At 38.5% G+C, this 24503-nt stretch overlaps 1 protein-coding gene across 10 annotated transcripts in view; it reads left to right on the top strand.

Moving 5' to 3' along the window:
* The window catches only part of rhot1a (ras homolog family member T1a), a 66314-nt gene that overhangs the window by 14234 nt on the left and 27577 nt on the right, over positions 1-24503 (top strand). For 6 of the 10 annotated variants that reach the window (XM_069929812.1, XM_069929813.1, XM_069929810.1 and 3 more), the window contains 11 exons: positions 1419-1480; positions 2747-2800; positions 6374-6426; positions 7969-8077; positions 8943-9044; positions 11361-11459; positions 14248-14356; positions 19457-19577; positions 21628-21712; positions 22936-23081; positions 23192-23292. In XM_069929812.1, the coding sequence (XP_069785913.1) occupies positions 1419-1480; positions 2747-2800; positions 6374-6426; positions 7969-8077; positions 8943-9044; positions 11361-11459; positions 14248-14356; positions 19457-19577; positions 21628-21712; positions 22936-23081; positions 23192-23292 (1041 nt within the window). The remainder of the gene's footprint in view (positions 1-1418; positions 1481-2746; positions 2801-6373; positions 6427-7968; positions 8078-8942; positions 9045-11360; positions 11460-14247; positions 14357-19456; positions 19578-21627; positions 21713-22935; positions 23082-23191; positions 23293-24503) is intronic. The other 4 variants (XM_069929811.1, XM_069929815.1, XM_069929818.1 and 1 more) reach the window with 2 other exon arrangements.

Raw genomic sequence — 24503 nt, forward strand, 5'->3', positions numbered from 1 at the left:
CTCGAGTACTTCAATGTTGGAGATGAAGTCGCTCCAATGAATGTTGAGGATGGAGCGGAGACAACGCTGGTGGAAGTGTTCTAGGAGCAGCATGCTACGGGCATTGCAGATGCTGGAAGTGCACATTTTCTGAAACTCACTCAAGTTTATAGATAAAGCCTAACTGATGTACCTAAATCTAATAATAAATAGACTCTTACTAGGCAGGGATAGGGAGACACTTGAGAAGAGTTGCCTCAGCAGGGAGTGACATCAGCTGGCTCTTCACCCTGGTGTCCCAGTCAGACCCTCCCTTACTTTCCTCCACACAATTGTCCTGGTCAGGCCCTCGGCACAACCTGACTCACTTCCACAGAAGTGTTCCGGTCAGACCCTTAGTGCGCTTTTTTCACACTGCAAACCCGACACCTCCACGCAAAGCCTGGGTCAACCTGAATCACCTCCACATGTGGCCCAGTTAGGCACTCGGTGCAACCCAATTCGTCTCCACGGAAGTGTCCAGGACAGGCCCTTGGTGCAACCCAACTCGCCTCCACGCAAGTGTCCCAGACAGGCCCTCGGTGCAACCCAACTCATCTCCACGCAAGTGTCCCGGACAGGCCCTCGGTGCAACCCAACTCGCCTCCACGCAAGTGTCCCGGACAGGCCCTCGGTGCAACCCAACTCGCCTCCACGCAAGTGTCCAGGACAGGCCCTCGGTGCAACCAAACTCGCCTCCACGCAAGTGTCCCAGTCCGGCCCTCTATGGACTTTCCTCGCTCTGACAACCTAGCTCACCTCCACACAAATGGTGACAATGAAAAGAATGCATTGAGGGGCTTGCTAGTTCAGCAGGGCAAACCTGTGTGTGTCCAACAAAGTCTGCGGGGTTCATCTGCCCAGTCTTATTAATTTTATTTATTTATTTCTTCTATATTTTTGCAGGGTTGTTTGGGTTTATGGCTGATTAAGTTACAGATAATGGGCATTTTGCTGTATATAGGTTTAGATTAGTTCTCTCAAAGTTTACTAAATTAAGTAGAAATGTGAAACAAGATAATGTACTGAATTGCTTACATTTGTCCAATTTTTTAAAAACACACGCTCTCTCTCTCTCTCTCTCTCTCTCTCTCTCTCTCTCTCTCTCTCTCTCTCTCTCTCTCTCTAACATCACTTCCCCATATCCCATATTACAGACACTTTTTATTGTGGAGCTACTGTAATGGAGATCATTGCTGGATGTAAACCAAGTTATAACTTCACACATCATGAATGTCTTGATTTTAATTGTGAATGTTTTAAAACATCTTTGAAGGTTGGCTTTTCCAGATCGTATATTAAAAATGAAATGCCTTTGTGTGGTTTCTCCAAATTTTGGTAATTTTACAAAATATTTTTTTCTTTTCAGTTTTTTTTTGGATTTAATGATTGTTGCCTAGTTGTCTTTTCATTAACAGAAGCAGAACAGACAGAGGAGCAACTTCACAATGAAATTTCCAAGGTGAGTCTGAAATTCATGTCACAGAATTCAGATTTATTGTTAAGAGTACATACATGATATCACATACAACCCTGAGATTCCTTTTTCCTGTGGGAAGGCAGAATTACCACTTATTGGTAGTGCAAAAAAATCATGCACAACATACACGTGTAAACAAATAAAGACATGTAAACAAACTGCAATACAGAGAGAGGAAAAAAAAACAAAGTGCAAAAGTAAGAGTCCTTACATGATTCTTTGAGTTTGTTGTTGAGGAGTCTGTTGATGGGAGAGTTGGCAGCTCTCCCTGAACCTGGTGGTATGAGTCTTGTGGCACCTATAGCTCTTTCCTGATGGCAGCAGCGAGAACAGAGTGTGGACGGTGTGGATTCTTGATTGCTGCTGCTCTCCAATGGGAGCGTTCCCTGTAGGTGTTCTCGATAGTAGGGTGGGTTTTGCCTGTGATGTCCTGGGCTGTGTCCACTACCTTTTGTAGAGCTTTATTCTCGGGGACATTGGTGTCCCCATTACAGACCGTGATGTAGCCTGGAGAATCAAAAGATTGCAACACTTGTTTGTAAGTTAAATACTGAGAATTTGCCCAATTACTCTATTCTGTTAGCTTCCTAATCAACATACTATATTTCCATTTGTTTTCTAGGTTAAGATTTCAAGTTGCTTCAGAAGATAATTCCTGAAATTAGAATATGCTGGAAATACTTTGTAGGTCAGGCAACATCTAGTGAAAGAAAGTTAATAACTTGCTTGAAAATTGACTTTTTTTTTTCCCCTCTCTAGTGGCTGTCTAACCAAGAAGGTATTTCCAGCTTGTCACATTTTTGCTTCAGATTTCTGATGTCTGTAGTATAAGTTTTTGTTTCTCCTAATTAATGAATTGCTCACTATGAAGGTAGGTCTTTTTGTTTTTTAAAAAAAACCCTGCCGAGGGAACACTGACATTGTGTCAATACATGATTGTGATATGAAGCAAAAAAGAAAATGACACTAGTTTTTTTAAAAGCAAATCAGATGCAGACAATATTTGGAGTTCAAAGTTTATTGTTGTCTCAGAAGAAAAACATGTACTAATGGTGAGGAAAATTTATCAATTACTTCAGCAGTTCAAATTTATTTGCTCTTTCTTCAGTGCATCAATAAATAGTGCTTTCACAAATTTTTCCCTTTTGTTAAAAACTAGCTGCAAATGCCAGTGAAATGGTGACCTATATTTCAATGTGCATGGGTTGGTTTCAATATACTTCATTGTTTTATACTTTTCTGTTGCAGGCTAACGTGATCTGTATAGTGTATGCTGTCAACAGCAGAACTTCCATTGACAAGGTATAGATAATTCAATTTTTAAAAAATATATTTATTGCGCATCAAAGCAACTGTTCATATTATGTAGATGTACATTGTTCCCCCTTTTTAACAGAAAAACCAACATACATATACATAGATATTAACATATACCTTCAGATACACACCCAGACCCTCTTTTCCCCCCCCCCCACTCCCTGAACACCTTGGTATCTTTGCTGACAATCTTATTGGTATATTACCTATTATGCTATCATACAATAAAACATTTACTCTGTAAGCACTCATAATTCAGAGAAATAATGCATAAAGGATTGCTATTTATGTTAAAAAAATTACTGTTGGACCCTTTTAATATGTATTTAAATTTCTCCAGTTTAATCCATTGTATAATAGAGGGATGAAGTGCCAGTTAATGAAGAAGACGAAGGCAGTGTAGTTAACCAGGAATCATGGCTTTTATTAGCAGAAACTAGTGGTACAATAATGAAAGACAATGAGTGCATACACAGTTATTCCCAAGGGGAGTGTCTTTAGTGGTAGAGATAATACACGTCCAATGTCAGTAAAGCAGACTAAGCACAGCGAGAGACTGTCAGCACAACACAGATTCACCACAGGGTCCCCTTTCAGACATCCAATGCAACAAACCTACGCTCTCCTGGATTCAATTTTTAAACCAAGTCGTAAGCAAAGGCTTGAAAGAGTATAGTACAGTAGAAGTCCTAAAACCCGGACTGCTTGGGGATTGGGTCAGTCTGGATTTTCGGGCAGTAGTTTTAAAATTAAAATTTAAGGAAAGTAAAGAAGAGATGACAGGTAAAATTTGATAGCTTATTAACGAAACATTTTTTTCCAGAATCCTAATTTATCGTCATGAAATTCAGCGTTTGCAGCATCACATAATGCATATGTACATACGTATTATGACATCTTACGACATTACTAAAAAAAAATTAAAATAATAACAGCATAGTGAATAAAAGTAAGCCAGTGTCTTATTCAGGAATCTGATGGCAGTGAGGAACAAGCTGTCCTTGTGCTGCTGAGTGCTTGCCTTTAGGCTCTTGTATCTTTTACCTGATGGCAGCAGAGTGAAGAGGGCATGGCTTGGGTGGTGGGGGTCTTTGAGGAGAATGGCTGCTTTTTTAAGGTACTGCCTCATGTAGCTATCCACATTGGAGTGAAGTCTGGTGCCTGTGACATCGCAGACTGAGTTAACAACCCTTTGGAGTTTATTCTTGTCCTGAGAGTTGGTGCCTCCATACAGGAAGTGATGCAGCCAGCCAGATTGTTCTCCACAGTACACCTATAGAAGTTTCCAAGACTCTTTGGTGACATGCCGAATCTCCTCCGACACCTCACAAAGTATAGCCACTGGGGAGCCTTCTTTGTGAGGCTTCAGGACAGATCCTCAAAGATGTTGAAACCCAGGAATTTGAAGTTCTGGACCTCAATGAGGACTGGGTTGTGTTCCCCCGACTTACTTCTGGAGTCCACAATCATCTCCTTGGTCTTGGTGATGTTGAGCTCAAGGTTGTTGTTGTTACACCACTCAGCGAGCTGATCTATCTCCCTCCCGTACACTTCCTCATTGCTAATTGTAATTCTACCGACAACTGTGGGGTCATCGGCCAATTTGTAGATGACATTGGAATTGTGTCTGGCCACACAGACATGAGTGTATAATGAATAGAGCAGTGGGCTAAGCACACAACCTTGGGGTGTGCCTGTGTTAATAACACAGTGAAATTTATGTCAATGATAATGGTCTAAATGGGTTGGTGAAAAGAAAGACGATATTGACACATTTTTAAAAAATGAGGGTTGACCTGGCCTTCCTTCAAGAAACAGATTTAATTGAAAAAGATCATCAAAATTAAAAAGAGATTGGGTGGGTCAGGTCATAGCTTCTTTTAACTCAAAAGCAAAAGAAGTAGCAATTTTGATACTGAAAAATCTTCCAGTTAAAATACAGGATGTAGTTACAGATCTTGCAGGTAGATTCATAATGGTACACTATCAGATATATTCAGAATCCTGGACATTGATGAACTTGTATGTTCCAAACATAGATGATGAGAAATTTATCCATGAAACATTCAAATTGGCAGATGAACATGAAAACATCTTAGTAGGAGGGGGTTTTAATTTTTGTCTGGATCCGGTTCTAGATAAATCAACAAGGCAATTGTTAGGACAAAGATGGCAAAAGCTTCCCTGGTATTAATGATAGAATTTAATTTAATGGCGGCTTGGAGAAGCTCTTATCCAAGGGAAAGGGACTATTCTTTCTATTCTAATAGACATGATTCCTATTCCAGGATAGATTTGTTTTTGGCATCCATTCAAGTACAGGGCAGGGTTATGGATGCTGAATACATGATCATTCACCTCTGGTATTAATCATTTCAATGGCAGACAAACAACAGGCAGTTTATAGATAGTGTTTTAATTCATTGCTGTGGAGAAGATTGGATTTTTGTGACTTTATAAGGAGATAAATTGAGATGTTCTGAGAGATCAACTGTAATTCAACTACTGATAAATCTATTATATGGGACACTTAAAAAAGCATTTTTAAAAGGAAAAATAAAAAGTTATAGTCATTGAGGCAGCTCACTCTGCTCTTCTTGGGTACTGAAATGATTGATGCCCTTTTTAAGTAGGTGGGAACCTCTGACTGCCTCAATGAGAGGTTGAAAATGTCCGTAAACACTCCAGCTAGTTGGTTGGTGCAGATTTTCAGTACCCTGCCAGGTATGCTGTTAGGTCCTGATGCCTTGCGAGAGTTCACCCTCTTGAAAGATGTTCTGACGTCAGAGACCAATATCACAGGGTCCTCAGCCTTTTAAGGAATTCTAGTAGGCACTGTTTGGTTCTTCTTCTCAAAATGGACATAGGTGTTCAGCTGATCGGGTAGTGAAGCATCACGACCATCTATAGTGTTCGCCCTCACTTTGTTGTCTGTAATGGCCTCCATTCCCTGGCATGTATCTGTCTCTAGCTTCCTCCGGAATTGCTACTTTGCTTCAGAGGTGGTCTTCCATAGGTTGTGCCTGGACTTCTTGTAAAGATCCCAATACCTAACCTTAAATGCCCTTGTTCTCGCTCTCAGCAGGTTGCATATTCTCTAATTCATCCAGGGCTTCTGGTTGGGGAGCACCCAGTATTTGCGCGTGGGCACACACTCATCCACACAGGTCTTGAAGTTGGTGACATGTTGCATATTCATTCAAGTCTATGGGAGAGTTCTTGAATATGTTCCAGTCCATTGATTCAAAGCAGTCCTTCAGACATTCATATACAATACAAAGTACAAAAAAAACAATTTTTTTTCTTACATTTCTGAGACTTCTACGTGGTCGCTTGTTGCCACTGTGCATCCGTGGCGCTTACGCACATACACAAAAGTCTTCTACATTCTAAAAGTTTGAGAATTTTTGAGAAGTCAGGATTCTTGGGTGGTCCAGATTTCAGATCCGGAATTTTGGATTTTAATATATTTGTAGCCTAATGAAACAGTTAGATTTGTTTGGTTGCTGCTAATTTCAACCCTAGTTTGCAACAAAATCAAATATCTGTCTGTTACAGGTAACAAGTAGATGGATTCCTCTAATAAATGACAGGACTGATAAGGATAGCAGGTACCGTAAAGTTGGTTGAACATAAACAACAGTTTTACAAAGCTGGAATGCCAGAAAATTAAAGAGAGTTATTATTTCAGATGTCTTTAAATTGCTGGCCAAATAAAATGTTTAAAATTTAATAATGATAATAATGTTTATTGTCATGCACATAAGTACAATGTACATATGCACCAAAATTCTTTATTGCTGCAGCCACAAATGTTCGGTACAATCCCCATAACCTGGCACCTATGGATGCCTCATATGCAAATTTTCCAGTTGACTGAGATGCACTGTAGAATGCCTGATACACCTGCATAAAGAATACATTGTAAAATACAATAGGCAGTGCAAAATGTAAAGTAATTTGAAAAAAAAAATCAACATTGTAATATTTAATTATGTAATGTTCACTTTAATCAGGAAATTGCTGATTTGAGTGCCAGTCACTGGCACTTTAGTGGCATTGCACTTGCCTCTATGCTAACCATGCCACTGTTATAATTAACACCCCTTCCCCCCACCAAAGTTTACAGATAAAGCTTTACCAATATACTTAATACAATAAAGATAAAGACTCTTACTAGGCAGGCATAGGGAGGCACTTTGGGAGAGTCACCTCAGTGGTGAGCAGCATTGGCCAGTTCTTCATCCTGGACAAACACAACTTTATTCAAATAGCTACTGAAGCCGAGGCATGTCCGGGGTGCTCTGCTGGCTGAATGTTTTCTCCCATCTTCACCAAGGGGTTGTGTGTTTACAATTATTTATTTAATTCCTTGGTGGGGGGGGAGATAGTTTGCCATTTGTTAAGGATTCCAGTTGATTGAATTCCGGATAATGGAGATTCTACTGTACTTTGTGGGGGAGAAAAAATAACATTCTGTACATTACCCTAGTACAGAAAGTTCTAATATAAAAGATGGATAATAAATATTCAGTTACAATTTGTGCAAGAAAATTGTGTTTTAGCAATGCAGACGGGTCTTTTGTACTGGAGAAGTTAATAGTTTGCAGTTGAAAGAGGAGGTTCAAGAGCCTGATGGCCACTGTTCTTGGATCTAGAGGTGCTGGTCTTTAGCCGCTTGTTCTTTCATCCCAGAGGTAGCAGTGGGAAGTGCTTGTGACCAGGGTTAGGGGGGGTCCTTTATGATATTACCTGCTTCTTGAGGCAATGCTTTGCATAGCTGTCTTCAAAAGATAGGAGGTTGGAGCTTGTGATCAACTTGACTATTTTTGCTACCTTTTGCATTCCTGCCGACTTGAATTTACCCAACCAGGCTTTGATGCAACCAATCAATACAGTGCACCTGTCGAAATTTGATAGAGCATTCAAAAACATGGAAAGTTGAAGGAAGTGGAGATTTATAATCAGTACAAGTTACTCGTTAATTTGTGAATTCATTGGAATTACCAGGTTGAGTTACAAGGTAGGCTTTTACAGCCAAGTAATGTTTGACAGATCTATAATGAAAGATTAATTAAACTTTGCAAAGCTGTACCTTTGAACATCTAATAACCATGTTATTTATTGGAATTCCTATACACTTCTATTTCCAGAATGCCCCTTATACTGGTTGGAAACAAATCTGATATGGTCGAACATAGTAGCATGGAAGCTATTCTTCCCATAATGAACCAGTACACAGAGATAGAGACCTGTGTTGAGGTAGGTCATCCTTTAAAAAATTTGGTGGGATTGCAGCCATAATCTGAGCAGCATTGAAATAGTTTTTAAATTATCCAATTAAATAGACCTCCAAAACTAGTTGTCTATCTCTCTCTCTCTCTTCCCTCCCCCCCCTCCATCTCCTCTCCCCCTCCCCACTTTGCTCCCCATCTTCCAGATTTAAACAATCTTTTACCACAGAATAACCAATAAATTCCATTGGTTTCATGTTAGTACTAAATAGTCAATTGAATTGTATTCTGTAGTACTGTTGGTGAATGTTGAACCTGAGGAGAATGCATCTTCTCACAGTAAAAAGGCATCCCTGAATTCAATTTATTCATTTACTTTTGTGCTTCAGTTTCCAGACTGTACGAAAGCTAGAAGTTTTAATTCCTCTTTTTTTTTAATCTGTCTTCATTACTTGGAATCAATAGTTCGAGAAGATAGCCCGCTAATGCCTTCTCAAAGCCTACTAAGTTGATGCTGGTGTTGCCAGCAATGTTCACATCCCAAGTAATATTTAAAGTAATGTTCATGGCTCATATTTAATTTATTTTACATCAGCACGTTTTCATTGACATTTTAACAATATAAAACCTTGCATCGCCTTTTGTGTATATAAACAAAATTAACTTGCGGGGGGGAAAAAAATGAAGACCACAGTAATAAAATGTTAAAGAAATCGTTTCATTTCTAATTTTTGAACACTGTATGCGGTCAATTGCATCTGAAATAAACAACAAAATAGCAACCATCTTGGTTGAATCAAGTATTTGAGCAATTCCTCTATATTTATGACTTACTATTAACTTGAATAATTAAACTAGTTGAAATAATAAAATGTTACTTTTTTCTATTTTAGTGTTCGGCAAAAAACTTGAAGAATATCTCTGAATTATTTTACTATGCACAGAAAGCTGTTCTGCATCCTACAGGTCCGCTATACTGCCCAGAAGAGAAAGAGGTAAAGGGTTTCTTGTAAATAAGTCTTTTTATTCCTATGTAGTGTTTCCTTTTGTATAGCTGGTCAATTTTACATAATATTGAAAGATGTTAGTGATGTGACTGTCCTAAATTGATTGGGTCAAGGCATGACTGTTTCTGGAGCAGATCTTCACCAGCACAGCTGAGAAGTTAGTGGACCCCATAGATTTTGTTCTACCCATAATACTCAGTGGTTTTCTACCATATATACTTGTATAATTGTCAAGTTTTTTGAACCAATTTTTCAGGACAAATTTTGGGGTGGGGGGGGGGTGACTTTTACACAGGTCATACTTTTGACCACAGTAAATACCTGTATCATTGAAGCCGTCAGGAGCTCTGATGGCCAGGACCAGGTAGTGTGGCTGTAGTTAGGGCGTCAGGAGTTTGGACCGGTGGGTAGCCGGGGCAAGGATCTATGGTCAGGGCGTCGGGAGCTCGGATAGGCGGTTGTCGGGGCGAATAATGGGGGGGGGGGTCGACTTTTACACAGGTCATATGAAAAATGCTCAATTTTTGGCCCAAAAAGGAGGGGGGGGGTCAACTATTACACAGTTTGACGTTTACACAAGTATATACAGTAATAACGTGTTAAACTGATCTGTTGATGGGGTTCTGTAACTGAGATGGATTATCCTGCATACTACTTGTTGATGTTGAGTGGAAATGCTTCAAAATATTCCACATTCCGTGACAATAGTATCATGAGCCCTTTCTTTCTTTAGTTAATTTTCATAAGTAGGCTTGTCTTGCACCTTGAGTTCCATATTTTTAGGATGAGGAAGGTGAACATGCTCTTGTTGGTTGTGTGATTCACAACTGGAATTGACAAGGTGGGAGAGCTTTGATCCGTCCCATTGGTTATGGTGTCATGTGATTCAGTGCCATGGTGATGGGGTCTGACTCAGTAGCTTGCTATTTAACATTCACCAATTTTAGGTAGTCTGGTCTTGCTCTCAATGTCCCCTTCTACATTTGTTATTAAACCACAATTAGTTCTCCAGGATTGATACTGGGGGATAGCATGAGGTTGTGGTGAAATGCTTTAATTGATGTATCATGTGCATGGCACCATGGAGCAATACTTGCTGTTGATATCCACAGATATAATGAACTACTAGATTTATTTTGTAATAGGTTCATTTAACCTACTAAATTGTCATGTGGAGGGTAACCTGGGCGCAAAGACCAGATTCTTGAGTGGTCTGGATTTCTGGAATCCAGATATTTGGACTTCTACTGTACCAAGTGAACCATCTAGCTTTATTTTTCGCCTTGTTTTATTGATAGAGCCAAGTGGATTTTGCCAATGTTAGAGTTTAAAAGGAGGCCTGGCCAGAACAATTTTTTTTTAAAAGCCTTTCATTGTCTCTTATGGGATATCCCAATACATCTTGCAAACAGTGACCCACTTTTAATGTGTGTTTGCTTCAATGTGGGGAAAATAGGAGAGTCAGTTTGCAGGGCAAGATTTTGCATGCTCAAATCTGATGATGACCAGCAGCAGTGCTCTAGAGAACTGCACACCCTGAATCAAAAACCTGTTGGCAAGAATTCCATCAACTGAGATGTCGTGTTTCTTTTCTTAAAAGGACATTAATTGAACCAGTTGTTATGATGGTTTAATAATTTGATGGTTAGAATTACCCTTACTGGATTTTTATTCCAATTTATGTAATTTAACTGTATACAGGTTTCCTTACAGCTGCAAGGGATGGCATCTTGTGTGTCTGGATTATTAGTCTAAAATATTGGATTACAGGTAGTCCTCAAAAAAAATCTTGTCGAAAAAAGGCAGTGGGATCAGTGTGGGATCCGACACGGGGGTGTCAGGAGAAAGCAGGGCAGTGGGATCAGTGTGGGGACTGATACAGCTCTGTCAGGAGACACAATGTCATATAGTAGCCTAGCCAAAATGCGAAGTACGGATTCAAACCATCAAACTTTGAAGAATTGTAAGTCAGAGACTATCTGTACTAGTTCAGTAAAATAATGATTGTTACAGAACAGACTGTCATGAAATGCAATGGAAATTTGGCTCCATACATTAGATCTCTTGTGAAAAGTGCTTTTATGGGTCACTTTATAAATTGCAGATCTTTTTGGAGTACTTCCCTATCTTGTCTGAACTTTTTTAGTGCTGCAGAAACAGTTCTGGGCATGAACATCTGGTTTGCCAACAAGCTGGCAAGGCCTGAAATAAGCATGAATTTTGAGTGATTTCATATATTTTAACTATTTAGGTGATTGAAGTAGGATCCTGCATTATTCAACTTGTTAACTTGTGTACTTACAGATGAAACCTGCCTGCATCAAAGCCTTAACTCGAATTTTTAAGATATCAGACCAGGATAATGATGGGATTCTCAATGATGTAGAGCTTAACTTTTTCCAGGTAGAAACCTATCCTTTATATGCATGGAAATAATCTTGCTTCCCAGCATTGAAACTATTTCTAGTTAAAATAGCCAGCTGCAAAAGGATATAATTTGCCGGTTAAACTTGGCAACTAGTGTTTATGAGCATTGAAGACCTTTTTTAAAGACCTTTATACGTGAAAGAAAAATTTCTTCATAGGAAATTCTGTTGCATTTATCATTCATTTCCGAAATTAAGCATGCTGGTTATTTCCAAATTAGACACTTTAAAACTAATGGGTGGTTTAAAAACCTGTGAAAAATCTTCCCAATCTAGGTAAATTGAGATCTGGCAACAAGGTAGTCTCCAATTAAACAACCCAAATTGACCCATCAATGCCAATTTACCTTTGTTTCTATGTGGAAATGTACTGGATTAGCAGGACGGCTTGTTGATTAACCTCCATTTGGAGGCTCGGTTTGTAGATTGCACTGCTGAATGGTGGGCCATTTCTGAATTAACACTGGTCCTCACAACATCACTGCTGCCACTCTTTTTGCATTATTGCACCTAAAATCTTAACCTTCAACTGTTAAAACCTAGTTTGTAATTTCTTTGTGCTGCATTAAATCACTTTGAATTAATTTTGAGAATTGCTGGGGGTTTTTTGGTTCCTAGCAAGGACTTTATGAAGCAAATAAAACATAGAACATTACAGCACAGTAATGGTGTTGTGTCAACCTACATAAACTTAACAATCTAAGTCTTTTCTATTTTTCTTGCATCCATGTGCCAAAGAGTCTTTTGAATGCCCCTATTGTACCAGCCTCCAAACCACCCTGGCAGTGCATCTCAAGCACTCATAAGTCTGTGTGTAGATTAAAAAACAACACTTGCCCCTGTAGGTTCCCCTAAATTTTCCTTCCTTCATCTTATGCAGATGTCCTCTGGTATTTGCTACTGTCAACTGCCAGAAAAAGGTGCTGGCTGTCCTGCTTTTTTATGCCTCACAAAATCTCACATAGGCATAAAACAGCTTAGGGTTTTCATTAAACCTATTTGCCAAGACCTTGAACACTTTGAGGCCAGTTGAGTTCCACCAGCATATCTGTGCTTCAACTTCTCATGCCCACTTCTAGCTCACCTAAGACTTTTCTTAAGTTCCTTCATGGCTACCATATAATTTTCATCACCATTTCCTGACTTTTGCTTCCTAAACCTTATGTATGCTTCCTTCTTCCTCTTAACTAGCTGTCTTACCTCTTGTCAATGGTTCCTTTATCCTTCCTTCTTTTCCCTGTCCCATTGGGAAAAACCTAGCCAGACCCCATACAAATGATCCCTAAAAATCCTCCACATTATTTCTGTCCTTTTCCCCACAAACTCTCTCCAGTTCCTCCCTAATCTACTTGTAATTAGCCCTTTCCCCATTTAAACATTTTTCAATTTTGTCTACTATCCTTGCCAAAAGTCAGGGAGTTGTGGTCACTCTCACCAAAATGCACACTCACTGACCATGTCACCTGACCAGCTTCAATTCCCAGTACTAGATCAGGTATAACCTCTCCTCTAGTTGGCTTGTCCACATACTGTGTGACCCCAACAAATTCTGCCTCATGTATCTTTCTTGCAGTAAGGAGGTACTAGTCAACATTAGGGAAGCTGAAGTTTCCCATAACAACCCTTTTATTTTTGCACCCTTCCAAAATCTGCCTACTTATCTGCTCCTCAAGGTTGTGTTCTGAGGACTCTTTGGGGGGCCTCCATTCTACTCCCAATAGTGATCGCCCCTTCCTGCTTCTATCTTCCATCTATACTGATTCAGTAGACAATCCCTCCATGAAGTCCTCCCTTTCTGCAGCTGTGATAACTATCCCTGATTAATAATGCTACTTCTCCCCTTTTTTAACCTCCCCTCCTGTCCCTTTTGAAACATCTAATCCTCAGTACCTGCAACAGTCAATCGTATGGTTGCATCAACCAAGTCTCTGTGATGACCATGTCCTGATCCCTGCTCTGTTCAGTTCCTTTATTCCTAATACTTCTTGCATTGAATAAACACATTTCAAATCCTTCCAATTTGCAACAGTTATACTCCTTCCACTGCCTGTCCTTCACCATCTCACTGCACATTACATCAGCTTTTCCACCATCTGCTCTATTCTCTGCCTTATCATTCTGTTTCCCATCCCCCATCAAATTAGTTTAAACCTTCCTTAATAGCTGTAGCAAACCTTTCCTCCAGTATATTGGTCCCCTTCCAGTTCAGGTGAAACCTGTCCTTTTTGTACCTTCCCCAGAAGAGATGCCAATTATTGAGAAACCTGAAAACCTGTCCCTTGCACCAATTATATTCATCTACTTTATCATCCTATGGCGTGTGGTACAGGCTGTAATCTTGAGATTACTATCCTTGAAATTCTGTCTTTCAACTTCCTGTATTCTCTCTTCAGGATCTCATCTTTTTCCTACTCATGTCGTTGATACTAATATGTACCATGATTTCTGGCTGCTTACCCTCCCTTTTCAGGATGCCATGGGCCCAATCTGAGATGTCCCTGGCACTTGGGAGGCAGCAAACTATCTGGGTATCTCTTGTCCATAGAACCTTCTGTCTGCTCCTCTGACTATTGAATCCCTTATTACTACTACTCTCGTTTTCCCCTTCTTTCCCTAGAGTTAACAAAATTTTCTGCGCCTTTGTGACCTAATGCTGTTGGTCTTTTAACTGGCCTGGACATTGGAATTGTTCAGTGTTCAGACAATTTGCGGGAGGTAGCTTGTAACTTTAATGAAATGTATTTTATCAAATGTATTTTATTTAGAGAACCTGTTTTAACACTCCATTGGCACCCCAAGCTTTGGAAGATGTGAAGAATGTAGTACGGAAAAACATGAGTAATGGTGTGGCTGATAATGGATTGACATTGGAAGGTAAACTGATATAGTAGTGTACAGTTCTTGAATTTTTCTCCTTTCCCATTCTGTAATGACCCTCAGAAACCTGACCTGTCCATCTTGAGGGGCAAGTTTGCCTCCTGCAATAGCATGCTAGAATTTGGTTGTTGTCAAGATCAAGTTTAAGTTTAGACAGGCATCCTGGTAACAGGCCCTTCCAGCCCATGAGCCCATGCCCCTCCAAAATAGACCAGTTAACCTACATCTCTGTATGTTTTGAAAGGTTGGAGGAAGCTGGAGCATTTGGAGGAAACTGATGCAAATTCGGGGAGAACATGCAAGCTCCTTCCAGATAGCACCAAATTTAAACACGGGCCCTGTAATAGTGTTGTGCTAACTGCTACACTAACCTTGCTGTCCAATCTCGAATGATTGTTTTCTTAGAAGTATGAACTCTTACGTTTTATTAAACAGGAAACAGTATTTGAGTTTGAAAGATTTGCATCCATTTTACTTCAACTTCATCACATTATCCAGTGAAATAGCCAGTAAAGCTGTTGAATACCACAGCCCATCTGGTCCATGCCAAGTCATTTTTCTGTCGAGCCCTATCAATCTGAAACTAGATAATAACTCTCCATACCCTACACATCCATGTACCAATCCAAATTTCTCTTAAATTCTGAAATCTAGGGGCGTGGCAAGATGGCGTAGGGAACAGACGTGCCTTCCAGACCTCTCCTGACTCTGATTTATTGTTTTGACTTTAAGTGCCCGTTAAAGTTCTTTTAAAAGTTTATAAATAATAAGAGGTGTTGGATTAGTGCCTAATGGTTTATATGCAAAAAAAGAGGTAAAAGAAAATATCAACAGACTGTTAAAAAACTACATTTTCCGAAATTGTCTGAGCCTACTTGTTTACAAGAAGCCAGGACTTAACGTAGAATGGATCCAGAGGAGGACGTGCAGAGTTCGGCATTGAAGCTTCGTTTTTAAGCCGGTGAGACTCTTTGAAGGTCGCACTCAACAGCTTTCAGAACAAGGGGCTGGACGGGTGCCAGTGTTTCACACAGTGGCCACTGCAGGTGTTGTTGCTGAGGCTTTGACAGTTGAATCAGCTGGGGCGCCACGAGCTGGAGAGTTAAAGAGTTGTCATTCGACTGCTATAGTGGTGGCGCTGCAAAATGCATCTTCAATTACAACGGTTTTTCCAGACATCGATTCAGTGAAGATGATTAAAGAGATTTGGCTTAAAGATAACCCTGATCTTCAGTCTCCTGGCATTGCTGGGGGGACTTTGAGAGGGATTTTTATACGAAGTCAGCCTGCTAGAAAAGATACTAAATTAAGGGAAGGGACAGAAAATCCCGTGGTCTCTAAGGAACAGCAAGACCCCATTATGCCTGAATCTACTTCTGTTGAAAGGTCTGTTAAGGATCTTGAAGATAAGATATATTCTGTATCGAGTCACTTAGCTAATTTTGTGAACCTGTTTATTTCCAAGATTAATGCGATGGCGGAAGTCATTAATGGAGCTTTTAAGCTTGAAACCATTGAAAGATTTGAAATGTGTGATCAAGGTTTAGTCGACGCACAGGATCAACTGCAAGATGAAAATAGAATAATTGAAACATTGCAGATCCAAAATAAAAATTTAGCAAAAAAGGTTGATTATTTGGAGAATCAATCAAGACGGAACAACGTGAAAATTGTTGGTTTGCCAGAAGGCATAGAAGGACCAGATCCAAGAAAATTTTTTACTGAATGGATTCCACGAATGTTAGGACAGGATAAATTCCCTGAAGGTTTAATACTGGAACGTGCTTATAGAGTTTTAAGAAGAAATTCTTTTTCGGGACAGAATCCAAGATCTGTTTTGATCCATTGTTTAAACTATTGTGACAGAGAGACAATTTTACGTACGGCTATTAGAAATGCCCAGCAAAATAGATCTCCTTTGATGGATCAGAATAATCCTGTTTTCTTCTATCAAGATTTGAGTCAAGAAATTATGTTTCAACAACGCAAATTTAATTCTGTGAAAGAACGGTTGTGGAAAAAAAGACATAAGGCAACATTCAGGTATTCTGCGGTACTGAAGATTTTTTAGGATGGAAATTAGCCAAAGTTCTTTGAGAATCCTAAAGAGGTTATGGACTTTGCTCAGTCTCTACCAATCATGCAGTTTCAGGAACGATGTAGTCCTTCAAGGTCTCCAAAGAGAGTAGAGATGTAAGGTGGGATCCAGTTTTTTAAAAGAAATGGAAGCAATGGTGACCGAAGTGGTAATGTTGATTTAAAAAAATAAATCTTTTATCTTTTTTTTGAGAAGAGTTTAAATAATGATGATAGTTTAATGAAATGAGAGTTGGGAGAGGGAACTGGGTGGGCACTAGTTTCCAGAAGTCATCAGCTACCTGTGAGTTATCTCACACCCAATATTTTGGGGGAGTTACTGCTTTGGGCGGTTTAAACAGGAGGAGGTAGTTGTGACCTCCGACCTGTTTTTTTTCTTTTTAATTTTTGGGTTAAGAAGTGAAGGTTTTTTTAAATTATTTTTTTTTAAATAAATAATTTTTTTTTAAACTCTTTTTGTTTTCTGATTGTAATTGAGAGGGAATTAGGAGGTTTTTTTTCTCTCCTTTTTTTCTCTTTTTTGGGGTTTTTTTCTCTTTTTTTCTTTTTTAAGAGGATGATGTCACAGAAGATAAGAAGTCAAAAATTGAGGATGTTGAATTAGATGAAGAGGAAGATGAGGGGAAAAGTGATAAGAAGAAAAAGAAGAAAATTAAGTACAAATACATTGAGGGAGAAGAGTTTAATAAAATTAAGTTAATTTCAATAGAGAATTTTGAAGATGTTATAAATGAAGAAAATGGAGAATTTTATAAGAGTTTGAACTTTTTTCTTTTTCTTTTTTATATAGGGGAAGGGAATAAAAAGTTTATCTGATTGTTTTTCTAAGGGATGTTTTTGTTCTCGATGAATTATAAAAGAAACTTGGTATTAATGGAAATTCTGTATTTATGTATTATTAATGATTTTTTGTATAACAGATATGTGGTTGATATATGATTTTAATATTTGAACTTAGTTTTAAAGTGGATTTCATTTGTTAAATACATGTATTATGTTTGATTTAAATATATGTTTAAGGGTATTATTTTAGTATTGATATTTTTTTTGTTGTTAGAAATTTTTGTTGTTAAGTTTTATCCTTTTTTTTGTAAGTGGGGGTTCTTTCTATTTTATTTACAATATTGTTAATTAATCACTCTTTATTTTGGGGGGAGGGTTGGACTAATTTTAAATTAGATGATTAATGTTGTGTTATAATTATTGGGGGGGTTAATTTGTGTATTTTAATGATGTAGTATTCTAATTTTTATTATCTTATATTTTATTATTTCTTTAAATGTAATTTTTATTTTATTCATGTCATAAAATTTTAAATAAAGTTTAAAAAATAAAAAAAAAATTCTGAAATCTAAATAATCCCAAATATCTTTTCACAATCTATTCATTTTTGTTATTGTGAGGATTCAATTACATTGCCACAAGATGGGAAATGTCATTGTGTGTGTGGACGTCTTCGTGTATGTATGAAGGCTGTATCTCTAAATTAAAAGATTTATTATCATTTGTTCAACCCTGCTTCCATCATCCCTTGAGGAATGAAGTTGCAACTTTCTCTGCGAAAATAGTTGATTGCATGTCTGCCTTAAATGTTTGACATTCTTATTGAGAAATAGTGTCCACTGTGATACTAGCCTGCCCTGTCCAATCTTTTATCATAACACAAGCCACCTATGGCAGCTAAGAGATGAGTAAATATTCCCTCTGAACTGATTTAACATTTGAACATCCTTCCTTAAATGGGGAGATCAGTACTCCATATAATATTCCACATATAGTCTCACCAGTGTCCTATTTTAATGGAAACATAACTTTGGAACATGTTTCCCCCACAGTAAGTCATGACAATCTGTCAGCTTTCCCACATACTACTAGGCTTTTGTGGTGATGTACCAGGGCAGCCAGATCCCTCTGCCGCTCAAAGCTCTGCAATCTCTTGTTAATCTTTGTGGTTCCAATGAAAATTATGGTTATCCTTGCACCTTCTTATCCAGCCCCTGATTGCTCAGTAGAACATCACTCCACACACCTGCCTCAGTACTCATTCTCCATTCATAAGCATAGCTCCTACTATGGTGTCTTTGTGAGTCTGATCTATATTTGCATCATTGAGATAGGGGGCTTGATTGCTCGTCCCTTGACATAGGGAAGATGAATTAATAGCTCATGTTTCTGCTTCTCGAGGTAGAATGAAATGTGTGCTGACAGTAAGTACTGCACAGGCAGTTGTGTTAACTTTATTTTTTTGTACAAAAAGCTGTGATGATATAAAGGGCTGAGGCTCCAAACAGTGACTGCCCATTGCTTTCCATGGGTTTTGCTTGGCCTATTGAAGTTTTCCAGCACTTTTGTGTTTTGCTCTAGTTCTCAAGCATCTGCAGACTTCTTGTTTACCTCCATGATGCAAAGTTTTATCTGTTCAAGAAAGGATTGTTGACCAGGATATAGGTCAAGAAGTGCTGCGGACAGCTTCCCTGTCTAAGGCTGTCAGCATTTCTTTGTAGCGTTTCATTGAAAAGTTAGCAATTCAAAATCCTGGACCATGTTGGTACTATGTAGAAGTGTTGGTCTAAATCAGCCATTGTCAACCATTTTCTTTGCTATGGCCCCGAAAAATCTGGTCAAAGTTTATGGTCCCTCTTCCCTGCAAAGCAGTCACCTTTAGTTGGTTTCTTCTGTATTTCTCTCCTCCTGCATAAAAAAACATTTTTTTTTTAATTGATTTCAGTCTGTGGCCCCCTAAAATGTGCTGTGGCCCCCTGAGGGGCCATCCAGCTCCTGTTGAGAATGGTTAGTTCAAATAATGCGTGCATGGCCAGCAAGTGCACGTGTCATTTGGACCAACATACCTTGATAGAGCTATTCCAATAGATTGAATTGATGGAAATTTATTTTTATGCCAATTGTTGTAGGTGGATGGGTTTACAGGTCGGGTTGGTGGGGGAGAAGGGGTGGTGAGGATGCTGATTTCTCAGTCATATTGTCTGTTGTCTGCTGCAGGATTTTTATTTTTGCACACACTATTTATACAAAGAGGTAGACACGAAACCACGTGGACAGTATTGCGCCGGTTTGGATATGATGATGACCTGGAACTTACACATGAATATCTATTCCCCATGTATGTATTGAATTCTTCTCTGCTATCTTTTAAAATCAAGTTTATTTATAATCTCATTGTACCAGAACAACCCGATGAAACCGTCATACTGACATAGCGTGCATACAAACAAGTACTGTACATACATGTATTTAAAATAAATATTATTAATATTAATGGAGACTCAGTTGTTTTAGCAGTTCATCCGTCATTCAGCACTCACTGCCTGTGAGAAGTAAAAGTGATTTTTAAGTATTGCATATTTCTGGAAGAGCCTTTCTGCAGGATCAGGGTGGTGTAACGTAGGTAATTAAGGATCTGGTGTTCAATAAACCAAAAGGCTGGAGAGTATGCTTTGCACATTGTACCAAACTGCAGGAGTGATGGATTTCTTAAATCAGGACAAATTGTCCTCTTACCTTCAGCTTCTGAATGAGAGTGACAAATAAAAATGACCTAAAAATTATAATGCAAGTATTCACTTAAATTCTTCAGCCACAAAAAATTGATACAAATGTTCTGAAATCTTGTGATGTGTTTGTCATTTTTTTTGCAGAACTTGTTCCATGAATTGCTTTTAATCACATTTAAGTCATGTAGAGAACATTTATTACTATCTGTAAGATGCCATTGTCACAAAAAATAAAATTTTTAAAGTAGGCTTTTAAAAAAGAAATTCAGACCCATCTGAAATTTATATGGGTTTTCTAATATTAATTTCAAGATTCTGCTTTCCCTTGATCCTCAAATAAGGAATATTCGTTGCAGCATTTCCAAAAATTGCCAATAAATGTGTGGACATTCTGAATCAAGCATACTTGGTCCTGCTTTATTTTTATAAGATTTGGCATATAAAATCTGATATCTGAAATAAAAATGGAAATTCTGCAAATACTCAGCAGGAGAGGTAGCATCCATGGGGACAGAAACAGTCAACATTTTGATTTAGCGACCTTTCATCTGAATCTGGTAAAACTAATGGACAGCAAAAGACAGCTGGCTCATGAAGCCTGTCTCACCCGGATGGCCAGACCATGACTTTCCCTTCCACCCAATCCCATACATTTATTTTGTTTCAACATGGAGAATTGTCAACTACAGCTTCAACTCTGAGATCAGGGTAGCCAAGTGTGGTCTCGTGACGCAGCTAAATTTGGAAAGCCAATTCCCTTTATATCAGCAGTCATAGGCCACACATTCTCAGATTTTGTTTTCTAGTTTTACCGTTGTTTTTTGTCATTTTAAGCAGATGATTGCAGTTTGTTTTATTAAAGTCGAAGGTAGAAGTTGTGCCTGCTTTGCATGGTTTTCATCTCTGTAAATTTAATGGTGTAATTTATTTCTATAGATAACCAAAACATCGACTAACCAAAAAGTAGTTTTGGTTAACATTCAAAATAAATAATCTGGTGGCAATAATGTACGCATAGAAATGCAGTGGCGACTAAGGGCAACTAGGTTAGCTTTGGTCCTTTATCTATTCAACTTGTCTGTGTTCCCTACTTGTCCCCCATCCCTCATTTAAAGCTAAAATTGTTAGTACCATCTCATTTTTGATTAACAGATGAAAGTATAGTGTTTTGGGACATAGAACAGTCTAGCACAGGTACAGGCCCTTCAGCCCATGAATCTGTGCTGAACATGATGCCCAAATTAAAGTCTGCTGCTTACATGATAGATATTCTTTCTCTTCCACCCCCCCACCCCCCCTGCATATCTCCTGCGTATTCGTGTCTATTTAGACACTCTATTGGATCTGCTTCACCACTACACTTGGCAGCCCATTCCAAGCACTTACACTCTCTGTGTGAAATATTTTCCCTGCTCATTTCCTTCACACTTAAAGTTAAATGCTATCTTGCTACACTACTCTATAGCTCATATCTGAGTTTTTGTTTAACTTTGAGAGTTTAGCCTTGGAGTGACATTATTTACTCATTGCTCAATGTCATATTCAGAAGAAGGGAATTCTGAAGTGTTTTCCGGTTCTCTAGGATTGTGAAAGATAAATGGCTTTATGTAACTTTTTTTTGTAGGCAACCAACAACTGAATAAATTTTTCATCTTACAGATTAAAAGTTCCGTCAGACTGCACAACAGAACTGAACCACCATGCATATCTTTTCCTACAAAGCATTTTTGACAAACATGATTTGGTAAGCTGAGCCTGCAGATAACTGATAATTAGTACAGTAAAAACCCCGTTATCTAGATTTCAAGCAATTGGCAGCCTCAAGCAACCACCAAAAAATTGCAGAAAATAAATAAGTAAAAAATATGAAAGTTTTAAATTGGCGTGTGTCGCCGTTAGTTCACCAATCCATGCAACACGCAATCTCAAGCAATTGAAAAATTCACTTATCTGGCATCTAACAATTCCCAAAGGAGCCAGATACCAAGGGTTTTACTGTATTCCACTGTCCATTTTATTAATTTCATCTTCATTTCTGCACTTGATTGTTCAATTAAATCTTACCATGCCTATTCATGATACCCTTCGTAAAAGAAACCTTTTCTTTCTCCAAATCTTTTCTTTTCTCAGTTTCAAATTTTACCGAGGTCATTTGTATCAGTGATTATTTGTCTCATTCCATATCTGCTAATGGAGGCTAATTCCATCTCTCTACCACCTCTCAACTCTTGTTCTATTAGTTCCTTGTTTGAATTTTAAGGCCAATGTTCCAAGATCCTTTTATCTTTTGGGCTCATGTTATTCTCCTCTGTCTGCTTTTTACTCCTTGGTCCTATTGACATCAAGCTGAACTTTTCAGACCTATTATCCATTAGTCTTCCTTCAACTTCTATAATATGTTTCTATATATTTTCAAAAGCATCATCCATGTTAGTTTATCTCTTGGCGAACATAGCAAAGTTTACCGTAGGTATGGAACACAGTCCTTTATCACTCCCATGTTTGCAGATATACACTGGATTCTAGATGCTTTCAATTTAAACTAAATATGGAGAATCTCCTGCTTCTGCAGTTTTTTTACATGTTCCTTCATCTGTGTTTATGATACAGAAAAATTTCCCTTTGATCCGTTCGTCTTTTTCTTTTCCTATCTCCATAACCCACAAGTCCACTGGACCTCTGCATTCCTCCAAGTTGAGGCTCTTATCCCTTCTCCATTCTTTGTCGATTTTTAGTGGTTGTAATATTGGTTATGCAAACCCTACGTAGTGTAGTTCTTGCCCATTGAACTCTCTTTGAAACCGCTTTTAAAACCTACCTCTTACCTCACTTTTTTGATATTCCTTCAAATTATTCCTCCCTTCATTTTTGTCTGATAATTTTCCATGCAGCATTCTGGAGCTTTTAAGCATGCAAAGTTCTATAAAAATAGAAATTCTTGCTCATAATTTTTCTGTTGTTTTTCAGGATCGAGATTGTGCATTGTCACCTGATGAACTAAAAGATCTTTTCAAAGTGTTTCCTTATATGCCTTGGGGCCCTGATGTCAATAACACCGTTTGTACGAACGATAAAGGATGGGTCACCTATCAGGGCTATACTTGTCAATGGACGTGAGTAATTTTCCTTTGTGATTTTGAGCAATATTTTCTATATGTGCTTTTTATTTAAAGTGCTTACTTGGTAACTTTCCAAATAGCTGCATGTTTATGTTCTGAATCAGGCTGACTACATACCTCGATGTTCAGCGATGTTTAGAATATTTAGGTTACCTTGGATACTCCATCCTAAGGGAGCAGGAATCTCAGGCAGCAGCTATCACAGGTAAGAGTCAAATTTTATCAACCTTTTCTGAGATCCACCATGTATTCATTCTGAAATTCTTAAACTCCCTTAACATCCATGATGCATTCTTTGAAATTGGGTGTTCTGTGATGTGGACATTGTGCTATCGTTATATTATATACTTAGCAAAGCTATATAGGATACTGTGGTGTCGTTTTATTTGTAAGTAGGGATCAGTGTCGGGACTGACACAAGGCTGTGTGCAGAGAGCAGGGCAGTGGGATCAAAGGTGGGGACTGATGCAGGGTTGTGGGAGAATGCGCATAGTGAGATTAGTTGGGACTGATACAGGGCTGTGGGGAGAGAGTGGGGCAGTCGGGTCAGTGTGAATATACAGTATACAATTTCCTTTGTTAACGATCGCTTCTTCTAAATTGTTGCGGTAACTGAATTATTATGGGACAACAGACATATATGTGGTCAGATGTTGCCCGAATGAACGTTAAGCGGCGCATACCTGTACTCTACTGACTCGATTTTAAGATATTTCAGTGGCGTATAACAGAGAATGAGAAAAGAGTGACGAACCTTTCTCACTTTTGAGAAACTTTTTTTTAAGATAATATCACATTTGTTAAAAAAAAATGGTTAAGACATTTAATGTGCATTCATCATATTAACGAATAAACCACAGTCTTGGAATATTAACATAAATGACTTTGCTTTCCTCTCCCTGTAAGTTTATCAAGTTAGGATGTCATCAAGGCTGTTGCTCTCTGGTCTTATTCTGAGTTTGGGGCAGCATTGCTCAGTTGTATTCTCTGCTGCAATGTAAATGCACAAACTGCATGCCAGAAATGCAGACTCTGGGGGTGGGATTGGGTTCAGCATTAATATTCCTGCAGATGTATAGTTTATTTAAGTTACTAAAGTTACTTCATTCTAAAGAAACAGGAGTCTTAAGCAGTCACAGGAATGCAGTGGAATTTTATTAACCTTTTTTGGAGATGACACCAAAATCATAATGGCCACAACTGAAGATGACACACCCTCATGTAAATTACAGGCTAGCAGAGAGTTGATAGCTATTGGAGGAATTGTTGGATAAGAAGCATAGATTTTGTTTTTAAGAACTGCTGAGATGTCTTGTGTTTCCATGCATGTCGGAGCAAGTTTCATGTTTTCACTTGTAAGAAATTGGTTAATTGAATTTATTAATTACAATTTTGACGACATCCCATTCACAAATC

The sequence above is a fragment of the Narcine bancroftii genome, chromosome 3, assembly GCF_036971445.1.
Source record: "Narcine bancroftii isolate sNarBan1 chromosome 3, sNarBan1.hap1, whole genome shotgun sequence".
NCBI lineage: Eukaryota > Metazoa > Chordata > Chondrichthyes > Torpediniformes > Narcinidae > Narcine > Narcine bancroftii.